This window comes from Falco biarmicus, chromosome 2 (genome assembly GCF_023638135.1).
Source record: "Falco biarmicus isolate bFalBia1 chromosome 2, bFalBia1.pri, whole genome shotgun sequence".
NCBI lineage: Eukaryota > Metazoa > Chordata > Aves > Falconiformes > Falconidae > Falco > Falco biarmicus.
The window spans coordinates 107,205,501-107,221,477 of record NC_079289.1 but is presented as its reverse complement, the minus strand read 5'-3'; the positions used below and the strand labels follow the sequence as shown (position 1 = coordinate 107,221,477).

At 39.8% G+C, this 15,977-nt stretch overlaps 1 protein-coding gene across 3 annotated transcripts in view; it reads left to right on the top strand.

The window, feature by feature from the left end:
• The window catches only part of USP25 (ubiquitin specific peptidase 25), a 97,187-nt gene that overhangs the window by 56,350 nt on the left and 24,860 nt on the right, over window positions 1–15,977 (top strand). For all 3 annotated transcript variants that reach the window (XM_056327994.1, XM_056327992.1, XM_056327995.1), the window contains 8 exons: window positions 4,548–4,685; window positions 5,582–5,658; window positions 6,370–6,443; window positions 7,902–8,050; window positions 11,864–11,991; window positions 12,757–12,852; window positions 13,160–13,321; window positions 15,104–15,312. In XM_056327994.1, coding sequence (XP_056183969.1) covers window positions 4,548–4,685; window positions 5,582–5,658; window positions 6,370–6,443; window positions 7,902–8,050; window positions 11,864–11,991; window positions 12,757–12,852; window positions 13,160–13,321; window positions 15,104–15,312 — 1,033 coding nt within the window. The remainder of the gene's footprint in view (window positions 1–4,547; window positions 4,686–5,581; window positions 5,659–6,369; window positions 6,444–7,901; window positions 8,051–11,863; window positions 11,992–12,756; window positions 12,853–13,159; window positions 13,322–15,103; window positions 15,313–15,977) is intronic.

Below are 15,977 nucleotides of genomic sequence, written 5' to 3'. Positions count from 1 at the left end.
CACCTGTCTTCTCTACAGCTGAAAAAAGATTGTCTTAGTGGTGAAATATGTTTGGAGGAGAATTTAGGAAAAGAGATCACTTCACTAGTTAGAATTTAGAAAAATAGAAGAAATAAGCATGCATGCCCTCAAATATGGTGCTTTTATTTCTTTATAAGGTGAAGGCAAATTGATTTTAAATTGTAATATAAGCTGCCGGTTGACACCCCCCCCCCCCCCCCAAAAAAAAAAAAAAGCTCTGAAATTTACTTCCGTCTGCTTACTTGCTTTAAAACTCTCTCAGCTTAATTTTGTTTTTTTTTTTTTATTATTTTTAACCTAGTATTAAGCACTGTATGTGACTGACATTCCTTAGGATCAAATTTCCTTGCTAATAAAGACCAAGTTTTAATAATCCCAGATTTTCAGGACTTTGGTTTACATCCTATTGTTGTTCCAGTTGGTGAAAAGTGGAGTTTAATGGCAGGGTCATTGCAACCTCTTGATTGAGAATTAAAGCATGTGGTTGTACTTCAGGGACTATTGCATAGTGGGATGTTTGTGTTCTTTCCTATCAATATATCGAATCCAAATACCGTTAACAATTTGGCATGTAAAATTTTTAATTCAGAAGTCATTGCTATAAATTTTGTCTTTAAACCCAAAGCAAAAAGAAACCCCACCCTCTTTACCTCAGCTAATTGGACTTTTTTCTGGATTTTAAATTTGGGCATACTTAAAATCTCCGATCTCTTTTTGTTGTTTTTCTTTTGAAATTAGTTCTTCCTCCTTGAGGTGTTCCTCAGCATCCTTCTGTAGAACAGATACGGTTTTCGGTACTTACTGTAGCTTGCTTTCCCAGTTCTCTTGCTGTCTATGAACAGATCTTTTGTGTCGTACACTGTGAGACCAGCTAAATATTTGGCCTCAATGATATGGAAGGAAGCATTCATTATCAGAGGAAGCGGGTAACTGTGCTACAGGTTAGCACATCCTTTCCCCCTGTTTCCACATTATCATTTTGTTGGTGTCCTGGCATATTGATTGACAGTAATGAATGCTTGCTATGTATTAAACATGTGGATTGCTTTAGAACAGTTTCTTAATCATAAATTGTTCCAACATCAGTGTATGAAAAAATTATTTATGAAGGCAGGATAGGTGATACAATAGAATTTTTAGAATATGAACTTTCCATATAGTGTTTATATCAAAATTGAATTTAATCTATTTTGTGTTGGTACATCTACAGTATGCTTTAAAATTGAGAGCTGTATGCTGTGCTGTGATCACTTAGTTCTTTTGTTTGAATATGCAAGTCCTTTGTGTAGCCAGTCCTCAAGACAAGGTATCATGTGCTTTTGAAGATTCTAGGCTTTGTTTAGTCTGAATTGCTGTTGTGGTAATGCCCACATAATCTGGTCAAGGATCATGCCTGATATAATTGAGCTTTCTTAAAAAACAGCAAGGATTTTTCTAGTTTTAGAGAAGTTTTTATAAGCTTTACTGAGATAATTGTTCCGAGTAATTCTGCTGATGTCAGTAACCATTTGTTCAATTTAAAGCTGCAAGTATTTTTAAAACTAGCCAAATGAGTAGTGTAAACTTGAGTAAGTAATACAATAATACTCACTGCCTATGTACTTCAGAATTAACAAAAGGAAGGTGAGATCTAAAATATTCTGTGGTCAATCATCTATATTACTGTCATAGTTTAAACCCGGCCGGTGGCTAAGCCCATGCAGCCTCTTGCTCACTCTCCCCACAGTGAGATGGGAGAGAGGATCTGAAGAGTAAAAGTGAGAAAACCCGTGGGTTGAGATAAAGACAGTTTAACAGGCAAAGCAAAAGCCACGCATGCAGGCAAAGCAAAACAAGGAATTCATTCACCATTTCTCATGGGCAGGCAGGTGTTCAGCCATCCCCAAGAGAGCAGGGCTCCATCACACGTAAGGGTTACTAGGGAAGACAAATGACATAACACTGGATGTCCCTCCCTTTTTCTTTTTTCCCCCTGTTTATATACCCAGCATGACATCCCACGGTATGGAATATCCCCTTGGCCAGTTCAGGTCACCTGTCCTGGCTGTGTCCCCTCCCAGTCCCCCGTGCCCCCCCAGCCCTGTCCCTGGCAGGGCCTGAGAAACTGCGAAGTCCTTGACTCAGTATGAACATCACCCAGCAACAACCAAAACCATCAGCATGCTATCAATATTGTTCTTGCAGCAAATCCAAAACACAGCCCTGCAGCAGCTACTGAGAAGAAAATTAACTCTATCCCAGCTGAAACCAGGACAATGTCCACTCCTTATTCCAGACCATTTACGTCATGCCACACTTTCTGATACAACCTCATTAACCACCACCCTCCTTCCCATCCTTTGATACAATACACAAGTATCATTCCCCTAGCCTGTGGACTACCCCTGCAAGCATGTCTACGAAATGTCCACAGAATGTCTCTTCAGTTCATTTAGTCCATGACTTTGGGCTCCATCTGTTATGGTGGTCACTGGAGGCGTTGTGTGTTGTATGGGGTTCTTGGGCACCAAAGCGAGCTCGGGTCGGGTCACTCCTGCGCTTGCACTGCTTCTTGTAAGGCTTTGCCTCCACTGGTTCAGGTGGTTCCTGCTATGGCAATTCCTGTAACATGCAACTCAAATCCCAGGTTACAACAGTTTGAAGGTATTTCCATTACAATCTCCACCCCTGGACCCTTGGGCCAGGTTATAGGGCTTAACATTGCAATGAACTCTGCCCCTTGCCCCTGCTCCGTCTTGGACTTACCCACAGACTGCAGTCTCTTAGGGACGTACCTGTTCCAAGTGGAGCCTTACCCATGAGCCACAGTCTCTCCAGGGGCGTACCTGCTGTGGCACACACTTACCCGCAGCCACAGCCGCTTTGAGGTGCGCCTGGTCCAGCGTGGCCTTGCCCGTGAGCTGCTGTGCCTGCAGAGACAGACCTGCTGCAGCGTGGCCTTACCCACAGCCACAGTCCCTTCAGAAGCAAACCCACCCAGCACGGCCTGACCCCTGCCTGCAGTCCCTCCAGGGGCGTACCTGCTCTGTCGGGGCTGATCCATGGCCACACGCTTTGAGGTGCTCCAGCCTGACCCCATGCATGGCTGCTGGTGCTTCGAGTTGTATGTGCTGCAGCTGTATGGACTTACCCGCAGCTACAGATGCTTCGAGGTGTACCTTCTCCAGTGTGGAGCTGGCCTTGGGACACAATTCCTTTGGAGGTATACCTGCTCTGGCACAGACATAACCATGACCACAGACACTTGGAGATAATAATGCATATGTATTACCATATTGAAGCATCTTGATAAAATATATTTGTGTCTAAAACTTGATATTCTATTCATTTTTAATAGGTCACTTTAGTAAGAAAAAACACTTTCACAGTTTGGTTCCCTGTTTCGTTGTTATAAAGTACTTCAAATATGTAAATAGCAGACTGATTTTATTACTAAATTATGATAATTTAATGCTGAATTAGGGTGGCATTTGATGAAGTCTTCAGCCTTTTCTATGAACATTGTTTATAATTGATAGGTGTTTTACAAGGTGGACTAGAAGAACAAGTAGAACTTGGGAATTCATGTGAAAAAGTATTTTTTGGTTATTATGTAGAACGCATTCCAATGCACCCCACAGTTTTTAAAGCTGAAATAAAACATACTTTATGTACAGAAAGCTTTATGCATACTGGATCGACATAGGAATGGCTAAAGAAGCCTGCTGTTTGATGAGCATGTGAAGTAGTTGTCATCAAGTAATTCCAGTTTGACCAGCATCTGGCATCTGCGCTGCCTTTGAATGAAAATTTGTTCTAAATGGAAGTGGATATTGCATAGGTTTTAATTCCACAAGTATTTGTCAGCCGTCTACTCAGGAGTGTGAGTGACACCCAATCTCCACAGCACTTCTAATCTGTGGTTTAATCTATGGCATGACAGATTTGTGTTTCAGTTTAGTTGCTTTTCATTATACAGGCAGGCAGAAAATATTTCTTCTGCTTCTTTCCAGGAAACCAGAAAAAGAACTCCAAATTCCCCATGAACTATATATTTTAAAAAAAGGTAGAAAGGAGAGTAGGCTATTTCTCATAATTCTGTCAAGAGAAACAATAATGATTTAGTCTTCAGTAAAAAATAAGCTTAAACATGTATTAGGTAGCGCGTAGGCTCACAGGAGAATCTGCTGGAGTTAGAGGAATACTGATTGTAGTAAAATCAATGCATGTTGTTGCAGTGTAAGTCTCAGGAGAAACAGTTCTGTCTTAAACGCAACTCGGCTTGTCCACTTGTCCATCCAGCCCCATGTCGAGTCAAACAGCCACATCTAGTTGTGGTTTCAGGGAGCCTTCAGTTTCTGAAATATGATTTCTTCCCAGAGAACTACATTATTTTGTAAAACTGACAAGTAAAAGGCATGTAACGCCACCTTGGTAGTACTACAAGTAATCTATTAGTACGACAGTTGGCTGGATATATGCTCAGTTCATAAAATAGATTTTTATTACCACTTTGTTAAATATTTTTTATTCTTCTTCAAATACAGGAACACAGGAATCTGCCTTTTATGCGTGAATTGAGGTACCTATTTGCACTTCTAGTTGGTTCAAAGAGAAAATATGTTGACCCATCAAGAGCAGTTGAAATCCTTAAAGATGCTTTTAAATCAAATGATTCCCAACAGGTAATTTCTATGTATTTTCATTCAAGTTTATGCATGTTTTCATATGGTCATCAGAAAATCTGAAATACTGAAAACGGACAACAAAAATTCAAAATGTTCACAGAAGAGAAATTTTTAACTATCGCAGTCTTTGAAGCTTTTTCTCTAATATTATGCGATCTCTAGTTACTTCTATTAAAGGAAAACAAAAACCCAAAACCTAAAACCCAAACATTCTGCACAGTGTGGCTGTTTTCAGTACACTTTCTTTCTATTATTTTAGGAACTAACTAATAGTTCCACACCCTTGCTTTTAGGGCTTAGTTTACTTCTAAGTCTGTGATTTTTGAAAGAGCTTTATTCTTCTGGTCTCACAGTCCATCCAGGGCTGGTACAGTGCTCGTATGCTATTTGTCTGTGTAGATACTAGTTTGGAGAGTTTGAACATTCATATTCAGGATTCCTTCCTAAATCCTGATGGGTGCATTTTGCTTTTATGAGAAACACGTTGTTTCTTCAGATGCTTTATTTTTCCTACATGAAATTGTGTGGCTAAGGTGGTTAATTAGAACAGCAGGCTGAGTTTAGTGCTTGATGAAAGTAATACTAGCCACTACTTCTTAGATACCAAAGGTTTTGAAGAATGGGATTCATAAGATACCTTTGGACTAGCATGGTATGAAAGCTGAGCCCAAGTAATAGGGATCACAGGACAGTGTAATGGCTGAGGAACACTAGAGCCTTAGTGTGCTCTAAGCACCACTCAGAAAAAACACAATCGTGACATAGTCTTAGACCCACTGTGATTTTGGAGGTCTTGTGGTGGGGAGTACTCACACTCATCTTGTAAGGTGGCACTATGTTAGTGTTCTGTTATGCATCTGAGTATATACTGATCGCTTTATATTTTTCAACAGCAAGATGTTAGTGAATTTACACACAAACTATTAGATTGGCTAGAAGATGCCTTCCAAATTAAAGCTGAAGAAGAGAGGTAAGATTCCTCCCCTCCCCCCCAGCTCTGTATATTGGACATTTTGATGAGAGGAAGCAAACCAAACAACCGTAACTCTAGTTCTCACTGTATGGCTGAACAAGATCCAACTCTTTAGCTCGTTTTAGTTTTAAGTGTTTTTTCCATACATGCTGATACCTTTGATTTTCCATGAATTGTCTGTTTTCACCTTCTTATTTCATGTTAGAAATCTGGCTCAATGAAGCCCAAAGTATATAAAGTAGAGATGTGTTTTGTGCGTAATCAATTAGGATTTTTTTCATTTGACTGTAGTTCTGCTTTTCAGCCGTGTAATTTAAATACTCCAAAACGTTGGTCCAGTTAAATACTCATCGTTTGTATAAGTGAACATGTGTAAACTGTCTTTTGAATACATAGTTGTTTCTAAAGTGTTGCAGGAAATAGTTTTTACAAGGGTTTTATACAATTCAGCCACTCACGGATTGAATCTGGTTTACATAAATTCTCCTAAATTAAGTATATTCTGAAAATTAAGTTTCAGAAGTGCTCATCATTGCAAATATGTGAATCATTGTTATTGTAATTAGAGGAAAGTACAAAACTAATGAACAGTAACTGCATAAAATAGACAGCATTTCCATAATGAAATCAGAATATTCTGCTCGTAGTTTTACAAAAGTTTGTAGCTTTTGTGTTTGATTTCTGCACTAACACGCTTTCTGTTTTCAGGGATGGAGAGAAACCAAAGAACCCAATGGTGGAGTTGTTCTATGGGCGATTTCTAGCCGTAGGTGTACTTGAAGGTATGCATCTGAATTTACTCGGACTTCTGTGCTTCTGTCTGTTCACTGCTTGTCAAAGTATGCAGGTAAATGATGCAGTTGTAGTATTTTAGATACTTCTGCAGAAGTATGCTTGGAGAATACACATGCAGTCTGTGACAAAAGGTTTGTCCTGAGAATGTGAGACTGAAGGTAAGTATAGTGAGCTGCACTGGTCCAGAAAGACTGTTGGTAACTTTCAGGGACTGAGTGTACGTACTTAAGTGCAGTAGAAGTTAGAGCGAGACGCTGAGCAAAAATGCTCGCAAGAATTTATTATCAGTGCACTTTTGCCACTCACTAATGGTATATAGAAGACAAGTTACTGTGTTTCAGTGAGCTAGCTTCATCTAATGCAATTTAAAATTTCAATTATTGCATTTTTTTCCTGCACAATTTCTGGTATGGGTAACTCACCCTTTTAAAGATACATTTTATTCAAAACAAGTCAGTGGAAACCTGCTGAAGGGCAGTGTGGGAGAGAGTACTAAGACTGTACAACAAGCTTCCCTTTGTCTTATCTGCACGTAATTAGGAGATCTGCATGATTGCAGTGTTCTTTATTTCCAGGAGGCCAGCAACTGTAGAAGTATTTTTAATTTTGGTGATTCTGTCCGCCCTTGCAGGAGTGAATGAGACTCATTTGAATGAAACAGCTATGATCTTTAAAGTGGCTTCCAGGTTGTTTTTCAGCCTGGAACGATGTATCTAATGATCTGTTGTCAGATTTCAAAACCATTCTGCAGATTTCTTATTACTAGCTAGCATACTTGCTCTTTTGCCTTGGCTACTTTCGTCCTTACATTCTCATCTCAGCTGACCAGTATGTAAAAAAACAATGAAATAAAAAGAAACTGGCAGGTGTAAGAAGACTTTAGGATGAAATGAATAGAAATTGTAGATTGAAATCAATTGCTATCCATTTCTTCTCATGTTTGAGCTTGTGTCTTTATATGCTGTTACCAAATTATGATCTTGTTTTCAGGGCAGAAGTCATGAATGTTCTCTTCCGTGGTTTATTTTTGCAAAATATATTTATACAAAGGGCTGTTTCATACCAGCAGTTCCACTAACTTTGCTGATACAATGTAGGGTTGTATTACCAAGCTGCTATTTGCAGGATGAGCACTTTGATATATATGTGTAAAACTTACCATACGTCTGTGGTGCCAAGTCATTTTGAGTTTTGCTTATTACCAACAAATGCAAAACTAATATAAAAATGGGCCAAAGAGGAGAACACAGTAATTTTCAATACTATGTTTAAGCGACTTTGAGTTACTTGTTTTCATACAGATAATTGAATTGTTCAGTAAGTAAATGTGGGTATTGTTCCATAGAGTAGGTCAGGTGACCTAGGTTTTTTGGTGTTTGTTTGTTTTTGGTTTTTTTTAAGGTAAGTGTTCCTAAAACCTTAACTGTTTTATTTCTTATGTGAAGGTAAAAAATTTGAAAACACAGAAATGTTTGGCCAGTATCCACTTCAAGTTAATGGCTTCAAAGATTTGCATGAGTGCCTAGAAGCTGCAATGATTGAAGGGGAAATTGAATCTCTCCATTCAGAAAACTCTGCAAAGTCTGGTCAGGAGGTAAGTGCTCCTGTGGGCTTCTCTCAGAGTGGTGTTGTAGTGCTCTTTATTTTTCAGTGGGGGTCATGGTTGTATTTTATTTGACCTGCCGTTGTTCAGGTTCTGATGTCTGGCGTAATTGGGTAGTTAGTTTGGGGGGGTTGTATCTCTCCTGGAGTATCGTATTTTTGTATCTTTCATAAGATAGGAAGTTCATGCTTGTTAAAAGCTGGCCCAATTAAGTGCTTACAGTGGTGATTTGGCACAGGCTGGTTTCCACCTGTTGCTGATAGCTGATCTCCAGAGAGGCCATGGGTGTAACGCCCTGTGGTAGATAACCACTGCTCTGACTCGCTGCCCTGCGCCACGCTGTAAACAGCAGCTGAGCTGTGTGTTTGGCCATTGCTTCAGAGCATTGTTGTTGTTCCTCTGTGCCTCTATCTTGTAATTCCTCAGCACCCTAGACTTCTTCCCCTCTCCCCTTTTCACTGACATTTCCCAGCATATCCCCCTCTTTGCCCCCTGCAGTGGGCAATTCTCCTCCTCTTTGCTTGCGGTGGTGGGCAGACAATACTTGCTCTGTGGGCTGCTGTTCCTTCCAGGGGAGCTCTTGCTCAGAGCAGGAGGCTGCCAAATGTCAGAGTGTGCTGGAAGCATGGGTGGAAGGATTCAGATGGAGCCCCCCTAAGAAGTGGGGTATGCAGCGTTTGGGGCTGGGATGAGGTGATGGATGAGGTTCCTTGGACAGAAGTCACAGGTTAGGGAGAAGAGGTAGTTGTACCGATGGTGGTTTTAGAACCAAGAGGGCGTGCTCTGAAATGTCCCCTCTTAATGCTGGCATGTATGTATATGCCCGGAGTTTTTCTCTGGCTCTCTCTAATAACCTGTGGGTTGTTGATGTGGAAGTATGGGAATCCCTGTTACCTGTAAAGGCTGAGCTACTTTCTCTTTACACGGTTGTTATGTTTCATTACAGTTACTTTAAATTTGTGAAATCTGAGAAGATTTCTTCTTAAGCAAAAAAATCAGGTGTAGTTCCTTCCTTCCTGTTAATCTTTTGCAGTAACAAAGTTTTGCTGCCTTTATTCATGTCAGCATAAACACAGCCTTTAATTACTAAACCTAGTAATGCATACTGAAAGAATTCTCCAGTCTGCAGTTCTGTTTCCAATTTTGTGTTATCAACAAAAGTTTTACAGCATCCCTTTTTGCAGTCTCCTTTTCTGGTCAGCTATTATTGATCAAATATTGACCAACCAAATCAGATGTTCATAAGCATTTTCAAATGTATTCGCACATCTTCCTGGATATGTTCTTCTTTCACAGGATGTTTCAAGTTGGTTTTTTTTTTTATTCCAGCATTTGCAGAAATGTATTTCAGGAAACATGCTCATTGTAATAAGACAACTAGAAGAAAAAAATCTTACAAATATCTTGGTACAATCCAAAATTCAATTTCTTTATGCAAGGTGAAATTTTGTACGTATTTAGTACAAGAGCACAATTGTTCATGATACGGATTGAAGTTTGTCTTGCAGTGAAAACCTGTGTGCATTCATGCATAAAATGTCAGTTTAGTTATAAGTGCTTGACTAGAAATGTCAAACTTGGGGTGGGTTGGGTTTTTTTTGGTTTGGTTTTGATGTTTTCTTCTTTTAACCTCTAATGTCAAGAAACCGTAGGGAACAGAAGAATAGTCATGTACAGGTAGGTGTAGAGTGTTAAGGTTTGAGTTCTGTGAAACGTGAGTTTTAAACAGCTTGGCTTCTGAGCATGTGGACATGGGAGCGAAATAGTCATATGACAGGCTGACAACAGTGGCAAAATAAGAAAGGTAATGTTCTAAAGATAAAGTTCTAATCTAGAAAAACATTACTGCATTATTACCAGGGCCAAGTAAATTGCTTCAGGGAAACGTAACAAATTTATAGTGATTGCTGCTGTTAGTAGTTATGTTTAAACAAAATGCTTCAAAGATTTTACAGTGCATTAGAAGGTTTGGTGGTGCTGAAGGAAGCTGAATTTTTTGTAGTTTTAATGAAGTCTGTCTCTGCTGAAAAAAAGACTTCAAGTGGCATTCATCCAAGCTGGTAGATATCAAAGCTTAAAGAGAATATTTGTGTGGTAGTTGCATGTGTTAAAAGATCCTGAAAGTAATATCCTGTTTTTTAACCCCCTCCTTGTTCCCACCATTGCCTTTAATGGGGTATTTAGCTTGTTGTTCATTATTATTACAAATATTATCACAATGCCTAAAAGCCTCAGCCATGGAGTAGGGTGTCAGCAAGCAAGCTAATGTACAAACAGAGAAAAAGAAACATTCTGTGTCCCAAGTAACTTAAAATTCAAATTCAAGAGAAGATGGAGGTCAGTGTACTTCTGACTTTGAGTTAGAAGTGTGAGGAAAATGAGATCGTGTTCGTCAGCATCATGGTTGATGAACTTCAGCCCATCAGCAGCTTGGTCACCATTAAGTGGTTTTAAGGCCTTGGAATGAAAGGGTTTCAGGAGGAAGGGCTGTGGTGTTGCTTTGCTGACTTCAGCATTGAGATTTATTGCTGTGTGAGGTTGCTGCAAGAGAGAAGTCATGATATCTCCTTTGAAACTGAAAAAGTGGTTAGTGGAGGCTGAAACAGGCAAGAAAAGGGAAGGCAGCTCACTTTGCATGTAAACAGGTGAGAGGAATGATGCTGAAGGCAGTGAACTGGGAAAATTCAGCAACATGCTGGAAACTTACGTGACAAGACTACGTGCACCAAGGCCAGGCAAGGGGAGAAGAGAGGAAACATTGCAGACATGTGGAGTGATGAGAACCTAGACCTGAATTTTAGCCATGAGCACAGGAATAAAGAGCTGTCTCAGAGGTATTGTATGAAAAGGCTATTCAAGACATGTGGCTGGATAGGAGAACTTGAAGTGAGTCCTGTCAAATGCCACATCTGGGCTACGGGCATTGGTGTCAGAAATATGTGGCAGCGGTGTCCGCAGTGATCAGGGAAGCTTGAGCTGATGGTTAGACATCCAAAATGTATTAAATGGATAGGTCATGGGTTTTATGTTGTAGAGTGGGGAGAAAAAACTAACTCTAATGCTCAATTTGGAGCTGAATTTGTCTTGTAGTTGAGAAACAAAGTGTGTAAGGAATGAAATGAGGACTAAGAATAAACCTGTACTGAATACTCGGAGAGAACTGGGATAAGGTCATGACGGTGTAGGCAGGTTGTGGACAGACTAGCAGTGATTTTTTCAGAGATGTGCAGAAACTTCAGGAGAGGTTGTTAGTAGGGAGGGGATTTCAAGTAAAAGTATCAGTTTTACAGTGCTGAGAGAGCTTGTCTGACCCAGCCCAGGGTACTGGCTGATCTTGCTTCAGAGGTGGTCATTAGAAACTTTGATATCAGGTGAAAGAAAGGGTCAGAAACTTGAGTCAGAGGGAACCAGGGGGAAGAGCACTTGATACAGTGTAAACAACCCTTTCAGTGGCATTGGAGACTTAAAAGAGAACAGGACAAGTTGGCAAGGCAAGTAGGTTCAAGCGTAGGCCGCTTTTAATATGAGCGAGATAAATGTGAAAGGAAGAAGCCTTCCTGCCTGCTCTGCTTTAATGCAGATAGTGATGGATGAGTTGAAAAGCTCTGATGCAGCATGGGTGACAAATGGTCTTTGTTTACAGTGAAGGGGAAAGATGGGAACTTTGGAAAGCTTATGCCAATCCACCCTCTAAAACCTATTTCTCCCATAGCTTTGTCAGTCTGCAGGTATTGTACCATTATTACTGAAGTTCTGCTATTGGAAGGCGTTCATTGTGGGGTTTTCTGTTTTTCTTTTGTTCAGCATTGGTTCACTGAGCTGCCTCCTGTCTTAACTTTTGAGCTATCAAGATTTGAGTTTAATCAGGCTTTGGGGAGACCAGAGAAGATACACAACAAATTAGAATTTCCTCCAATTTTATATCTGGACAGGTACAGTACAATATTATCAACAGAGTCCTAGTATGAATATAAATTCAATCTCATGAGTTTTGTAAAGTTGCTGATATATCTTATACTTGCTCACATCACAGTAAATTACTGTTCTAATGAAAAAGTTAATTTTCATGGGTTTCTTCTGTTTCAGAAAATACACATAGATAACAATTAAAGACATGCTGCTACTTTGTGCCAAAACCCGCTTACATTTCAGTCTTTAATTTATTGCTAGGTAGTTGTGTACACGGGTAAAATGCCTTGAAAAATCACACTCTTTATGAGTCCATTTGGGGGAGAGAGTGAGAAGTCAGGTATTTTGTGGTGTTCCAGATAGACTGCATGGTTTGAAAAGGATTCTCAGCATCACTGTATGCTGTTAATGTGTGGAGATGAAATACCATGATGACTTTCAGTTAGATGCTGAATGTTATTTGTGAGCCTAAATAATGAAACAGAAGTATTGGTATGTGGTTGCTACTTAAACAACTTAATTTAGGAGCTTTCTAATACATCTTTGTCATTTGTGGTAAGAGCAGAGCTTTTGACACGGGAAGAAGCATCTTCTGAAAGTTGTGGGAGGGAAGGCTTAATGGGTTTACCATTTTCTTCTCAGTTCTGTTTTGCTGCTTAATATGTTGTATATTCTAGAGAGTGAGAGTTTTTATTAGCACCAAACAGTATGGCGGACAGGTACAGACCTCGGTTGCAGTGCTGGGATGCTATGGGCTGACACCTCTTTCTAAATTTCTTGTTTTACAGGTATATGCACAAAAACAGAGAAATAACAAGAATTAAACGGGATGAAATCAAGAGACTTAAAGAGTACCTCACGGTTTTACAACAGAGATTAGAACGGTACTATAGATAACTGTGTAAATGCAAATAATATTATGGGCTACGTAGAATAACTCCTTTCCGCTGTACATTTTGTGTGTAGTTATTTGCTCTAGATTTCCCTTCTCTATCTCTTTTCTTTCATCATTTTCCTTGGAAACAGTGTATAAGTGCAGTAATTCTGATGTGTGAAACATGCTAGGAAAGGCTTGCTTTATTTAATTGCAGTCAACCAGAAAAAAAAATCCTTTTTTTTCTTTCTTTTTTTTTTTTTTTTTTTTTTTTTGTATATGTGAGTCATGGCATTAATATGTTTTATGGTTAACAGATATTTAAGCTATGGTTCTGGTCCTAAACGATTCCCCTTGGTAGATGTCCTGCAGTATGCCTTGGAGTTCGCCTCCAGCAAGCCGGTGTGCACATCTCCTGTTGATGACCTGGGTGCTAGTGCCCCTGCCAGCAGCACGCTGCCCGCCCAGACCTCACCCAGGTAAGGGCTGCCTCCTGCTCTCCCAAGGTGAGAGGCTGATCATCCCTTCGGTGCAAACTCAGCCGCTGAGAGACAGAGGGGAGGGCATTTTACTGCTTCGTTCACCAGATCAATACAACTAGGGTTGTATCTCCTAAGGGGTATAGCATAAAGTTTCTGCTTTTGGCCTAGAAGTATTTTTCAGCACAACAGACTTAAATAAACCAAAATGTTTTTAATCTGGGTTTGTTTCATTTGCTTATAAAAATGTCTTTAGGTGTAAAATTGCCATGTGCACAATTCCATCTGCTGTTCCAAATAGACACAGTAGCCGGTGAGGTCACTGCTTGCCAAATGTATTGCTTAAGAATCTGGATGTGGGTAGCATGTATGTGCTGCAGAACCTCAAGGTTGCTGGGATACGGTTTGTCTGTTAATTTTTGCCTGGGAGTTAAGCTCCTTTTCTGCTTTGCAGCTTACACTTCTTGCTGAGTTTCTCAGGAACTTTGTGACATTTTAAATACAGAGTAGCTAAAGTATCAGGGAGGTAAAGGTTCAGTAATGTTGGTTTTCTCATTACTGAAGCTAGTAACTATTAGTAACTGTTATTAGGATAGGACTTGGCTAGGTGGATGCTAACAGTTTATAACACAGCTTTTTATTTGGAAATTAGGGTTCTAGGTTCTGGTCCAGGCAAGATGGTTAACTTTGTAGTTCAGAGAAGTGAATTAATCTAAAAAAACATTTAAAAAATTTCAAATGTCCCACTGATACAATGCCAAGTAAAAATCGTGATGATTCATAAGAGAAGGCAAACTTTTAAAAGCTACAATTTCTTGCGTGAAATACAGCATCAGAAGTAATACACTTGCTCAAACTCCTATATAGGAAGTTTGTTCTGTAAATATGTATTATGTTTTGGTTTTTTTGTCAATCCATAGAAACACAACAGCATGTTATGTGAAGTGACATTGTCTGCTCTTAGTGTTCTCAGAACTTTATACTATCCATGTTCCTTAGGCTGTATGGTGATGCTGTATACAAAGTAAAAAGTCAGTAGCTTGCTAGAGTGATCCTCACATTCCTATTGTGCTTATAATTACATGCAGGTCATCTTGTTGATGGAAAGAAGAAAAATATCTGCAACAAGTTCTCATTTTTAATATTCTGCTGCTCTTGTAGAATTCTTCTGCTTTGCTGTTTGAGTTAGAAGACTTGTTTGGAACAAGTTTGGATATTTTGGTGCTAAATTTCCAGTGTGCTGTAAATATTAGTGGTCCCTTCATTATTGCTGTTCAGCTAACATAAGTTGTAGGTAGGCAGCTGGAAAAAGACCATTTTCTGGGCATAAGACATGTAAATAAGTTATTAAACAGAGAACTTGTATTTCATTTGATTTTATGATCAATGGGCCATAAGACAAGCCGCTGTGATTTTTCTTTTTCCAGTGTGGCCATAAATGTTTCAAACCACAGTGGTTACTTGTGTAACATTATTTGAAGGTGTTGAGTAGCATTTCAAGTACAGCAACCTGTGGCTTGACTGATCCAATTCTGATTCCTGCATATTTGGTAGTGGCAGCTAGAGTTGTTGTTGCGCTAACGTAGTGCACCACAAAGTTTTTCAGAATTGACATGCTAATTCCATATTGATGCTATAGGTACCTTTCCTGTATCACACTGTAGGAAACCACTATCTTTTAAAATTTCTGGTTTCAGATGAAAAGCTTATTTTTATGGTGTAACTTTTAGTTTGTATACATGATTGTTCAATTTTTGTATTTCATGTTTTGAATGAATGCAGCACAACAGAGCAGCAGGGGCCTTCATCTTCAGATGTTCCAAGCACGTCTCCTGTACAAAGATCAGTAATACATAAACCATTCACACAATCACGAATTCCTCCTGATCTGCCAATGCATCCGGCACCAAGGCACATCACTGAGGAAGAGCTGTCTGTCCTAGAAGGCTGTTTACATCGCTGGAGGACCGAAGTAGAGAATGACACTAGAGGTAGTATCACAAGCTGGGGAATGCATTTGCTGTTGGAATAGATTTGTGGAAGCAGGGGAAATCGCCTCAATGTCCATGTGTATTGAGCTGCTTGTTTCATACCCCTAAACTTCTCTCTCAGACATAGGAAGGGAAGTCAGAGATTGTAGTAGACCGCAGGTACATAAACTGAACCCGCACACTGCTTTGAGTGAGGTGTACACAGGTTTTTCAGTGCAGGTTTCTGTGTGCATGGTGTTGTGGGGAGTAGAGTGAAACAGAAACGGGATCCACGGCACAGAACATCTCAGCAGATGTCTGAGCTGTCAGTGTTAATAGTGGCTGGGCCTGTGCTGTGACGTGGTGCTCTGCAGGCAAGTTTAGGGTAGAGCGACCCCTTCCATAAGGGAAAATACAGCAAATTTCGAAGCAAAGTTTATTTTGGAGTGGGTAGAGCTTAGTCTGTTCTGTTTCTCTGAGGGAAACAAGGGAAGCAGTTACTCCAGCAGGAGTGGGCTTGGCTGAGGTCTAGGAAACAAGCAATAGCATGTTATGGATCACTCTCTCTGCTTTATCGTGCAAGAAGGTTTAGTGTTTGACATGTAGGTATATAAACAGATGCACCAAATGTGAAATGTACCCTTGTTTGTCTTTTAATGAGATAAAATAAAGATGTAGGCATGTGC